The sequence below is a fragment of the Xenopus tropicalis genome, chromosome 5 (assembly GCF_000004195.4).
Source record: "Xenopus tropicalis strain Nigerian chromosome 5, UCB_Xtro_10.0, whole genome shotgun sequence".
NCBI classification, from domain to species: domain Eukaryota; kingdom Metazoa; phylum Chordata; class Amphibia; order Anura; family Pipidae; genus Xenopus; species Xenopus tropicalis.
In genome coordinates, this window is record NC_030681.2 from 40,619,315 (window position 1) to 40,632,780 (window position 13,466).

The following is a 13,466-nucleotide window of genomic DNA, read 5'->3' on the forward strand; positions in this document are numbered from 1 at the left end:
TACCAGGGACATGTACCCTTTCAGGCATATATATATATATATATATATATATATACCTGTATATATATGTTCTTTTGATTCAAAGTTCTGATGATAATGTCTCTTGGCTGCTGGTCATATTTTGCTATCAAGTTTTTTTTATCATGCATCAAAGCATTTGGAAGGAAATTGGGTGTTTAAAATATATATATTTATCACAAACAGGATATACATTTTTTTTTGTTCATTTTTTGTTCACATTTAATCATGTGGTGCTGCAGTTAATGTCAATATTATCGCATTAGTTGCCATAGTATGTGTAGCAATGGTAGCACTGGCATACCAATGAGAAGCAGGCTGCAGCTTGCCAATCAAGCCATTTTAATATGCTAAAACAAAATTAGAAAGATAGATAGGCAGAAACTCTATTTAGCTGTCAATACTCCATTGACTACTCTGGAATGGAAAAGATAGACATGGTTGCCCTAAACCCCCGATTGCATGGTCTGGCTGAATATTCCATCTACTTTGAAAATGTGCCAAAGTAAAAAGTCATGGATTAACCCACATTCCAACCTCGGCTCTGGATTCAGTGTACTCCTACAAACAAGGATAAAATGAATGTGCCCAGTATATAGAAAAGATAAAACTGTATATAAAGAAAGATTTGTGATTTTCCCTGATTATTAGAGCATTATGATGCATAGTATTGCAGTCATAGTTTTTTTTGAAAAGCACATTCTAAATCTGTTTCCAGCTCATATAGCAATTGACTTCATGGAAATATGACATGCTCACATGCTATCTTACTAGCATTGTATAAAGATATACGTTGAATGAATGGGCAATGTGTAATGACAGTTAATACAAATATATATGTTGTGTAACAGGTACTGGTAGAGATGAATCAGTGAGAAGGAAGCTTCTAAACATTGGCATGATAAGCCACTGGAGTGCTGTGTACCAACGGCCAGAGAGAAACCAGCCATATTAATACAAATATATAAGATAAACTGGAATTCTGACAAAAATAATTTTTATACAGAACAATTTGTTCTAATCAACTAGATGTAGGATACATCAGAAAGGTGTGACTAAAGGTAGCTTACCCTTATAGCGCTTTATAAATAAAAGTATACATACATATATATATTGGTCTATAATATGACCAATTTTGCCCTTCCGTTCAACTTAGAAGGGTTGAACTTGATGAACTCTGGTCTTTTTTTAACCCTATGTAACTATAAGCTACCAAGCTTATAGTTACAAAGGGTTGAAAAAAGACCAGAGTTCATCAAGTTCAACCCTTCTAAGTAAGGCTGATGCCACACGCGGCGTAGGGCTGATTTTTTCGGCAAGCGGAAAAACGCTTGCCGAAAAATCAGCCCTACGCCTGCTACTTGTGCCTGCACCCGAATGAATGGAATACGCTCGGGTGCAGGCACATGTAGCCGATATACGCATGAAAACGCGAGACTTTGCATTCTCTCGCGTTTTCATGCGTATATCGGCTACATGTGCCTGCACCCGAGCCTAAACCCAGCACACACAAACCTATCTATGCACTTACTTACATACGCTATATATACAAACATTAATACCAACTGTAGATTTTAGTATCACAATAACCTTGGATACTATGTTTGTTCAAGAACTTATCCACGCCCCTCTTATAGGCATTAACAGAATCTGCCATCACCACATCACTAGGAAGGGCATTCCCCAACCTCACTGCCCTCACCATGAAAAACCACCTACTCTGATTCAAATGGAAGCTCCGCTCCTCTAATCTAAAGGGGAGGCCTCTGGTGTGTTGATTGTTTTTATGGGAAAAAACAACACCCCCTATCTGCCTATAATCCCCTCTAATGTACTTGTACAGAGTAATCATGTCCCCTCGCAAGCGCCTCTTTTCCAGAGAAAACAACCTCAACCTCGACAGTCTAACCTCATAGTTTAAATCTTCCATCCCCTTTACCAGTTTAGTTGCAGTCTCTGCACTCTCTCCAGCTCATTAATATCCTTCTTAAGGACTGGAGCCCAAAACTGCACTGCATACTCAAGGTGAGGCCTTACCAGGGTCCTATAAAGAGGCAAAATTATGTTTTAACCCCTTGAGTCAATGCCCTTTTTTTTTTATAAGACAGCACTTTATTTGCTTTAGTAGCTGCCCAATGACATTGTCTGGAATTAGACAACTTGTTATCTAAAAAAAAACCCTAGATCCTTCTCCATTAAGGAAACCCCCAACAAAGTACCATTTAGTAGATAGCTTGCGTTTATATTATTTCTACCAAAATGCATAACTTTGCACTTGTCCACATTGAACCTCATTTTCCATTTCGCTGCCAAGTTTTCCAATTTTGTCAAATCGCTCTGCAAAGCGGCAGCATCCTGCATGGAACTAGCAAAAATAGAAACAGTAGTCTCTATGCCCACCTCCAGGTCATTAATAAACAAGTTAAAAAGCAAAGGACCAAGGACTGTATCAAACACATTAGCAAAGTCCAAGTAGATAACATCCACTGCCATTCCAGCATTGAGGTTCCTGCTCATCTCCTCATAAAAGGCGACTAAATTAGTCTGGCAAGATTATTGGTCCTTGTATGGAGCTTTCGAATGGTTTGTGTGACCAATATCTGGTAAAAAATCATCCAGATAGCTATCAGGCAGATTATACGAGCCTGCTGGATGAGGACCACTTTGGCACATTGATGTTGTTCTTTCCCAGTGGGTCCTCATATTACACAGTATGATCCGATCTTTGCCTCAGAATCCTTCAGGATAATTTCAGATGTTGAGCAATCAAAGCAATCTTCTCAGTTATATTGTTGTTTAATTGAGTGCCAATAATGCTTTATGACAATACCTTTTTTCTCTGCTGTCATGGTGGCCATATACTTGCTAAGCTGCAGATTTTTTGACTAGCAATGAGAGAAATGTTTCGCCAGGCATGGATTTGCAGCAAATTTTCGAGTTTCGCCATTGGTGTTTTTTTTTTTGTTTTTTTTTAAACGGGCACAAAAATTCAGAGCAGAAAAAATTTGCCGTCAAATAAGTCACACACTGCAAAAAAGTTGTGTTTCACAGATTTTTTGCAGTATTGCAATTTTTTTTCACAGTTTTGCATATTTTTCGGGAAAGCAAAATGTGACAGATTCATCATCGCTATTTCTGACCTATCAGCCCATGCAAGTGAATCTGACATAGCATTGTTCTGTCCAACCTGAAAATTCAGTAAAAACTGTGAAATTGTGTTAATGCTTTGGAGTCCAATGGGAAAGCAACCTGCTACCTTGTTAAGAAGCTCCTTTCCACTAAACTACAGCAGTTCTTCAAAAAAAAAAACCCAGATCATGTTGCCAGTTTCTTTCAGCCATGGTGCCAACTTCCCCATCAATATCATACTGTACACAAACACTGCCCAGGTGACTGCTGCTGAAATAAATAGGAGTAATTACTATTGCAAATGATTTTTTAATAAAGTTTTTACAATCTGCAGCACAGTATCAAGGCAGTATAGATGAATTGTTTAAGAACACATGGTCTGTCCTATAAAAGCAAGTGTTTTTCATTGCACAGAATTCATAATATTTCATCATATCCATTCATATGCTGAGCCATGCACATAAATGAAAATATTTATATTGTGGCTTTTTTGGCTCTGGGATGTGACACATACACACCAAACCAGTATGGATATGCAATGGGTGTAAATTTACCATCCCTTAATTGCTGAGTAACACGTGGGTAATTAAGCTCTAAATACTAGTTCTCGCAGCTTCTCCTCTCTTGGGAAGCTGCTGTTGCAGAGCTGGTCATTATAAACCTCTCTTATTTGCAAGGAACAAGACATCCAAGAACTTTATCAAATTTAATAATGTCAGCAGTTAATATAGCGCAGACCTATGCAACAAATTCACCGTTACCCTCTGGATTAAGAACTTTTCTAAGTTTTCCTGAAGCCCTCATGATATTAGAATTGGTGAGTATATTGCATGCTGAAGACAGGATTATGGGAACTATAATAGATATAGTGACACAGGCTGCTTTATTCTGTGCTAGATCTCAGTTTGTGGTTTTAAACCCAGGATTCATCAATGGATTGTTGAAGATGCTATACCTGTAACTAGACCCCTAAAATTGCTATTATCTAAAAATTCCATATTCAGTTAATATAGCACCTTTGTGTCTACTAAAAAACACCATTCACAAAATATTGGGTTAAACAGTATCCTGAAGCACAGAGAACAGTTTGAAAGCCAATAATAATTTATAATTTTTTGGTTTAGGTAAGAAGTAACTATTTTCTAAAGCCTATGGTACATGGAGCTGTTAGATCTCAGTTTTAATGATGGGGGACTTCTGATTGGGTAGAATGGAAAGCACAGCAATTGCTCAGGACCTGCCATTATTTTCTACGAACAGACAGGTGCATAATCCAGCTGCTTGCAGCACTTACCTTTCTTCCCAAATTGGAGTGATCTTCAGCAATCCTTACAAAATATGAATCATTTTTTTTGCATTTAAAGTGGCCTGCTTGCTGTGTGATGCTATAAACATTTTTAGAGGGGATGGGGCTACCCATTGCAAATTATTCTTTTCTGATTAAACTCAAGTTATGGGGAAATGTAACAGAAACTGATAAATCAAAAAATGTAAACAACATGAATATGTCTGCATCTAGTAGCTTCTACCAGAAACTGCAAGTTATTAACAGCAATGTGCATGTCACACTTCTTACAACTCCTTGGGTTAATTTTAAGAAGTGTATTTACTTTATACCAATGGCAAATTTTTATTCAAAATGTTTGCAAATTTTCATTCACAAGTTGCAGCTATATCTAAGCTATTGCGCTCCCTGCACTAGTGATGTGGCCCTGCCTTTGGCCCCCTCCAACGCAAAAAACCTACGCACAGAGGGTCGTGGCATCACATATGCTGCCTCAGGGCGGTACTAGGGGCTGAAACACCACTGCCAAAGCAAATTTATGCATCTCACTTACTAACAAGTATAAAGTACTGTTTTAGTATTACAGAGACAAAGAAAATCATTTAAAGAAATTTGAATTATTTGCTTATGGGACTATTTGCTTAGAATGGACTCTATGGGAGATGGCCCTCTTGTAATTCAAGAGCTTTCTGGGTAAGGAATCCCATCTGTATGTTTAGTCTTGGAAGAATAGCCAGTCAGCCTGATTAGGAAGCCTTACTGCTTAATTGCTTTGGTATGAGATTCCTTTATTCCCTCGCCCTAACTTTCTAAAATTTCCCCCACCCTTTCTGGGAGTGTTGTAATATTGCTGACAATTATTTTAATTGTAATAGCAGGTTACACAATGATTACTTGATTTGTAACATATATATATATTCATGCCGATACTCATTTTATTTATCTTTAAGGGAGTGGCTATTAGGTGTGGACTGGCAATCTATGGATTCTGGCAAATGCCAGAGGGGCTGCTGAAGATCCCATAGACAGTCACTATTTATTGGGCTGGTGGGGGGGGGGGTTATTGGGCCTCTGTGTATTGAAATGCCAGGGCCTATTTTAAATCCCAGTCCGGGCCTGGTGACTATCATCATTTAACATCACCATGGCTACAGGTCAAAGTGCCACTGCCAAGCTGAGTATTTAAGTTCTCTAAAAATTCTGTCATTCTGTAATGTATTAGTATCTAACCAATAAGATTAACATGTACTTATGAAACAATGGAAATGCATAACTGTATGAAACTAGATTAGTAAAAGCTAACTGTTGAATAGTGCCACCCCACCCCTAATGATGGCATTGTTGTATTCATCAGGCTCCATGGGCTTGGGCTCTGTTTTGGAGGGCGCAGCCCAGCAGCATTTTTTTCTTTGTGCAAAGCAAGGAGCAAGTTGTAAATGGCTGCTCTTTAGGGCAATTAATCTGCTGCTAGGAAGACATATTTTTGCTTGATTGGTATAATGCAGAAGCCATAAGGCTGAGAAAACTTTTATAAAAATTTTAAAAAATTTATGTAAATAAAGCAAAAAAAAAAGAAGCAATCGATTTTAAACAGAGATATACTCAAAATAATTAGGAAGCCATTCACTTACAGCCAACATTACTTTAAGGACATGAACTAATTCTGTATCAAAGCAGAGCCATGTTGATAGTTTAAGAGAGTGATGCCATCTTGCAGCACACATTGCAGTATCATGGCCTAAAGAAATGGATATTTCTCCTGCATACACTAATATGTGAGTATAATATTTTACCTTAGGATGTACAGTATTATAGGTGTGCCCTTTAGGTTAGACTCCTTTTTTCAAACAGTAATATTTATGGGATAAATGGATGCAGATATATATGCAGGAAAATGTGATCTTCTAAATTCTGGCTTTGATTCTACATGAACTATTCATAAATATTCTCCTTTTAGATATTTGGAGGTTTGGTGTGGATTTTGGTTGCTGCTACGAGGGTCTTTCTGCCTTTGCTACAAGGATGGGTGATGTTTGTGTCGGTTACCTTCTTTGTCTTAACATTATTACTCCTGATCATGTACATTCTTGGAAGCCACAAAGATAGATGTTCATGGATACTTATGGTAAGTTCTGTGCATTAGAGAAGCCTCTCCTAAACATTTACTTACACCTCACTGCCATAGCCAACACCCAAGCCTCACCCATCTGAAACGTCACAGACAAAATTACAATTAGATTTACACGAACCTGCTAAGTAGATTTTATTTCCTACATACAAAAATATTTACTAAAATGCAACTAGTTAGGAGTTAGGCGCGTGTTTGCTAAGATTGGAAATAAATATCACCGGTGATGTTGTCCATAGCAACCAATCAGATCTTTGCTTTTGATTTATAACTTGTAGGTGACTGTCCAAATCTAATTGCTGATTGGTTGCTATGGACAACATCACCAGTGATATTTATCTCCAAAGAGGGTGGTTCACCTTCTGGCTAACTTTTAGTATGCTATAGAATTACCTTTTCTTAGCAAGTGTTAAATTGGTCTTAATTTTTTAATTTTGCTACAATTTTATTGTTACTTTTATTACTTTTGTTTCTATTCAGGCCTCTCCTATTCATACACCTGTATCTACTGTACAACTATTAATATGCAAGATTCAATGGACTTGCATGACTAAAGACACACCAATAGTTACAATAAATGCATAATAGGTGTTATTACCTTACAATATTTTATAGTAGACTTTAATAATACCTGTAGTGGACATAATAAACATGGCATGTATTTATTTAATTGGAAATATGGGTTTGGTTGCAACTGCCAAGCATATAAATTTAGCCAATTTTATTCTTACATTGCCTAAAATTAAAGGCTTCACTACATTCTCCATTTGCACTCCCAAAGTACATGGCTAAACTTCATGCTGAGGCCTAAAGAACATGCTCAGTTGTCAGAATAACACAGTTTATTGCAGAAGTCCCACCTGAATCAAGCAGTTAACTATAAAGGCTGCCTATGTGGGAAGTGCCGAGAACAAAAGGGCTGTTTCTTTCAATTTAATGCTATGCTTTTTTAAGGGCACTTTTAGAGTTGAAAGCAATATTGTAATTGCTGATTATTTCAATTACAGCTAAAAAACTGCCAGGGGGTAGCATTTTACAAAGCATAAGTTACTAAATTCCTCTTGTCCATCAGGCTCCTAGTTTGTTCAACTCAATTACACCAGGCAGCCTTCTTTTACCCAGCCATGGCATCTTATCAAACCAGGTGGAATACTAAGTGGTTGCTCTCAGTGCCAAGCCTGCACATGATAATGCCTAATAGGCAGAGGGGAATAATGTACATGCAAGTTGCATATCAGTTAAAAGCAGCGCCGGATTTGCATTCCAGGCGCCCCAAGGCCACCCCCCTTGATTGCATGCACAAACGCGCACACACCCCCCCCCCCCCGGTGGCGCGCGAGTGCGCATGTGCAAACATTTGAACTCCCATACGGAGCAGTGGGGAGAGGTAGTTGACTGTCCTCAGCCTGCCTTCAGCCTGCATCCAACAAATCCCACAATCTCCTGCACATGTGATGCCAATAAGGAACATTGCAGTGCAATGCATTGTGGGTTATGTAGTTCATGCATGCTGTCTGTAAGCTGTGGAGTTGTTACAATTTAAAACATCAATGTTTTAGTCCCTCTTCCCCTGCCAGGATTTCAAATGATTCAGAAAGAGGAGAACTGTTGTGCAGCTAGATTTCAGCATATAGAAATTGTATTTATTCATACATTTTGAAGTAGCAGATTACAGTGATAGGTATGTTAGGGGTTTCTGTGTTGCGTGGGGCTCCTTAACACATTTTGGTTCGGTTTCCCAATCTTATATAAAACTGTATATCCTTGAATTATCATAATGTTTACATTATGAAGAAGATCACTGTTATAGGTGTTAAGGAAAAAACCTTTGCGAACCATGTCTCAACCTGCCACCCTAATTATTAAGGCCTCCAGTGATGACCATAGAATTAATTGTCTTACTAGTACTTAAAGAAACATTATTAAGCAGTGTTGCTTTTTGATCCCTAATGATCATGTATTTTTAAACCACAGGATGCCGTTTATCACTGTATTGCTGTTCTCTTCTACCTAAGTGCCGCTGTGTTACAAGCTAATGCAACAATAACAACCAAGAATTCGCAAAAGATATACCAGGAAAATATTGCTGCAACAGTAAGTTTTGTCACTTAGAAATTCAATTAAGAACATTTACTTACAGGTAGAGCAATCCACACCCTGATTTTTCCAATGACAACACATGGGAGGTCAGAGCAGCGTTCAAGGTGTGGCAGACTTTTGAGGCTTTTAGCTGCACCCTGAACATTCCTCCTGTACATAGAATAATGGGTGGGTAATGGCCACAAGCTGTTGCACTACACAGAGCACCTGAGCATTTATAAACTCCTGGTGCATCTTGTAATGTCTGATGAGGTGCAGTTACTCTTTGTACAATTTGCAACCCATTCTAATATAGTCTTAAGGTGGCAAAATTAGTGGATCTTTCCCCAGAGGGCCAAACAAATGAATTACATTGACAGGATGTGGACTGGTGGGGCGAGGTTAACATCAAGGAGCCAATGTGCTCCGCGCCACATGGGATTTTTAAACCTGCCAATTGACTGCTGTGTGATTTTAGGCCATTTTACTAGGCTAGGCTTATTTACTAAAATGATATATGGCCATGTTCCCTGCAGGTGGGTAATAGTTAAATAAAGACATATAGGTATTGTTACACTGTCAAAACACACAGTTTTATCATAAGATTTGCAATGGAAGGTTTCTGAGCAAAGCCATTTGCAAGACAAAAGGGTTTATTTATGACAACAACTGCAGCTGCAGGCATGCGCAAAAATGAATGCAATTATTCCATTGCACTCCCCCTATAGCTGAGCTTACTGTATATAAGGGAGCAATATGACAATATTCTTTTACTTTTACTTTGTAATGAGCCTTGTATGAGGATTCTCAAATTCTGTGCAGGAAAACATGTTTGGCTACATTGGTCTAAAGGTTCACCTTTAAATTATTTTTTACTATGTTATAGAATGGCCAGTTCCTAGCAACTGCAGTTGTTCTTCCTTTTTTATTTTGCATCTTTTTTTTTAGTTATTTGCCTTTCTTTTTGGACTATTATTATTGCTTGTCTTACCATTTAGTCCCTTCCCATCTCAGTTTTAAACCACTGCATAGTTGCTAGGTTAAACTGGGCCCTAGCAACCAGACAGCTGCTGAAATTCAAAACTGGAGAGATGCTGACCGAAAAGCTGAAAAATGCACAAACCACAAATAATAAAAAATGAAGACCAGTTGCAAATTGTACATCATACTAAATTTAAAGGCAAATTGTTCAATACAAATCTCAACTTAATTCACTTTCAGGCTGGGATTTTGGTGCAATGGCACATTGGGGCATATTGTGACTGTGGGAAACCTTGGTGTTTCTGCCTATGTGAATTTCTGCATGCAAGATAGTTCTAGTGCATACACTGTAATTATTCAATAACTCTGCCTTTCACATTTCCACCCCATTACACTATGGGACTATATTACACACAGTGATGTACACTGGCAGCAATATGAAGGTATTTCCATCGACAGCTCCATGAAGCCAGGAATCTTAGTCTGAGAGAAAAGCAGTGCATTTCTACCTATTTAGAATTGATTTTGCTCAAATGCTCAATAAAACTGATTTTTGATCTAATTTTTTTGCAGGTATTTGCTTTTATTGCAACATTGCTATACTTAATCCATGCGATTTTCTCTTTAATGAGATGGAAGAAGAGTGCATAAATCCAAATACTCATTTTTTAAAATGCATTCCAAGGACAAGTGACATATGGGTCAAGCAATGCCAATAATGCTATTTATATTGTAAAGTAAATTTCAGAAACTTGGGGATATTTATAATGTGATATCTATATTTTTGTATTCAGGCCACTGAGCTGTTTCCATCATTGTGTCCATCATACTGTGAATGTTTTTTCATAGAAAGGTTTCTAATATCTCATCTAAATTAGTGAATAAATTATAGGAAACATCTACTTATATCTATGACCATCTATCCATATGGAGAGACAGACGCCATCGGAAATGTATGCAAAAAATTATATTATTCCATGACAAGAAAACAAATAACTTCTATAGATTCCTACCATTTACACAGAACTGGAAAAGCTCATATTTGAAACTAAATTTATTGTTTAAAAAAGCGTTTCAATCACAACTGCATGCTGTAAATCCCTATGTGATACAGGAAATATTAGTGGGGACCATGGGAACACATGAAATATGTCACAAAAGAACATGATTTTATTCATCTGGCTCCGAGAGAAGCTACTTATACTGGAATAATGTACCCCCTATTGTTCCACAGTGAGTTGCACCTTAACTACATTCATTAAAGGTCAAAATGCTCTTTTTGCACTTCCATATTGTTGCCCTCTGAACCTCTTAGTCCTTTCTGCCTTCTGTTCTTAATCATGTGCTTCTGCACCTATTGACACAGGGAAATCCTGGAGATTCTGCCACCTACTGACCAGGCGGTAGCTCAGGGGTTCCTTTGGCATTCTGCATTATTAGGCCCACAATTGCGCTGAAAAAAGGCAGAAAGGCAGAAAATAAAACATGTCAGAAACACGCTAAACACCAGAAATGATGCCAGGAAGACTTAAGCCAGCCATACACTCACCAATAATATAGTACGAAACCTCGTTTCATATGATATTCGTTTGCATGTATGGCTGCTCTGATATCGCAAAAGGCTGCGGATAACGGTCGATTTCTTGATCGGGTGCCATTGAAGGCGCCCAGGCAAAATCTACGTTCAGGGTTGAATCGGTGGGTGGAGGTAGAATTCCTATTGTTTCTACCTCCATATCTGACAATTCAGCCCTGAACATCAGTGGAGGTTGGGAACGATCTTTAGTGTGACCAATGATTGCATGAAAGATCGAAATTGCTACGTGTATGGCCACCTTTAGAACATATTTGGCACAAGTGCACGCAATTTGAAATGAATTGCACATGCATTTACATCCATTTTGGCAAGCTAGGCACAGCTGCAGTAGGCACAACACAATTACATCAAGATATTTGCCTGTTTGAATCAGAAATGATGCTGATTTTTTTTCTTTATAATCTTTCTTTAATAATGCATTGTGGGAAAAAACATGGTGATTACACTTAAAATTGTACTTTGCACACTGTGTCTGGTTACATGAATGCACCTTATAGTAAATAATGTTCCCCTATTGTAACATATAAGCAAATTATAAGTTACTGAGGAGTTACATGCTCATATAAAGGCATGAGTTCAAAGGCCATAGTCTACAATAAAGGGTATTTTATTTCTTATAAAACACAAGTCAAGTTATGTGACAGAAATTACATCACTAAGCACTGATTATAACTGATGACATCACTAAGCACCATTTATAAGGATATTCAGTGCTCTTGTGTACTATAATGAAATAATAAGTCACTGCAGAGATCTATAACTTATAAGTACACAAGGCAGCAAGACAAGTGTCTTTATACAAGTCAGAGAACTCAGAGGCGGCTTCTAATATTTTACAGCAGTGGTACATTATTATTTATGATACAAAAGTCATGTGATATCAGCAAATACTGACAATAAACACCATTTATAAGGATATATTTAAAGTTATTTGTTGCTCTTATGTATGATAATATTGTTGTACAGTAGAATTAATGGAAGTAGGAGTGTAAGTATTGCTGTATAATAAAGATTTATACATGAATTTGAAAGTGTGAATAGCCTCTGTCGATAATATGGAATTAAGGCAAAACTAAAATTCAGAGCATATGGCAAGTTAAAGATCCATTTTTAAAAAAAAAAATTCACTGGAGTTTGGGTCTAATTTTGCAACTAAAGTTAGACTACACTTTAACACAGTTATTACAAGGCCGGGTAAAATGTCAGCTTCTGCAGCTACAAGAAAGCCAACAACTTTGGACATAACCTTTACATATTCCCATAAGCTTATAAGCAGAATGGCAGCACTGATGTTATGTCTTCACTGCATATTCACTAGCCATACCTATGTAATAAAATATCATGTGATATATATTTTTTTTAAAAGGGTGCTGACTCTGAAGAGCTAGGGAAGAGTTTTGTCGAACACTGTCACTTTAAGAATGTGGCCTTGCTATTGCTAGACTTCTCTGCATTCTATAACCCCATTAGGATGCTGCACCTTCTACTTCTTGGTGGAGTGCCAGGCTGTAAATGACCCTCCCTTAATGCCTCACAGTCACCAAAACTTAACCCAACCCATTGTCTCCTTAAACACATGCCATCTTTTCATAGGCTTTGGCCATACCCTCTTTAGTAGTGGCATTGGGAACACAGAAAAAACACAAAGCAGTCAGAATTTTATAAATTGCTAGGAAAATTTTGGGGAATGCTAAAAAGCATTTCATGTTTATTTTTGGGTTGCTGCAGGTTTGTGAGAACCATCAGTGCAGGCCAGACTGGCAATCTGTGGATTCTGGCAAATTCCAGAGGGGCTGCTGAATCTCAGTCTGGGCTTGCATTAGTACTAGGTATGTTGTGTAGTGGTGAAACTGAATTTATAGTTTAAAAATAAAAAAAGTTCACTTGAGCTCAAAATTGCACTTTGCACTTGCTTTCATAAATTAGCCCTTGTGACTTCTACATATATTTTTATGAAAGCCCCGCTAGTACTATTGCATAGCTCCCAATTTTCGTGGGACAGTCCCTCTTTTGACAGCTCAACCCGCAGTCTCGGATTCTTACTGAAAAGTCCCTCATTTCCCTTTGGTCTCCTGCACTGAAGCTAAAAAAGGTACAAATTTAATCAAATAGTAGCTTTTATCAGAGAGCCCAGAAAGTTAAACAAGCTTCACCTGCACTTAGATACGTTGTTTCTCTCATTTAATTAAATAAGTGGGCTTTTGGCAGAGAGCCCAGAAAGGTAACAAGCCACACCTGCACTAAGATAC

At 37.8% G+C, this 13,466-nt stretch overlaps 1 protein-coding gene across 1 annotated transcript; it reads left to right on the forward strand.

The window, feature by feature from the left end:
* Positions 1 to 3,335: 3,335 nt before the first annotated feature.
* LOC100135389 (myelin and lymphocyte protein) lies at positions 3,336 to 12,241 on the forward strand. The gene is made up of 5 exons (XM_031902699.1): positions 3,336 to 3,407; positions 3,752 to 3,964; positions 6,390 to 6,557; positions 8,535 to 8,654; positions 10,194 to 12,241. The coding sequence occupies exons 1-5, from the start codon at positions 3,336 to 3,338 to the stop codon at positions 10,269 to 10,271; spliced, it is 651 nt and encodes a 216-aa protein (XP_031758559.1). The 3' UTR covers positions 10,272 to 12,241.
* Positions 12,242 to 13,466: the final 1,225 nt, after the last annotated feature.

Excerpts from the sequence above, each read along its gene's own strand:
- LOC100135389 (XM_031902699.1), top strand. The coding sequence starts at position 3,336 with ATGTTGCCAGTTTCTTTCAGCCATGGTGCCAACTTCCCCATCAATATC. Across the intron at positions 3,965-6,389 it reads CCCTCATGATATTAGAATTG|ATATTTGGAGGTTTGGTGTG; the intron begins GTGAGTATATTG and ends TTCTCCTTTTAG. Across the intron at positions 8,655-10,193 it reads AGGAAAATATTGCTGCAACA|GTATTTGCTTTTATTGCAAC; the intron begins GTAAGTTTTGTC and ends ATTTTTTTGCAG.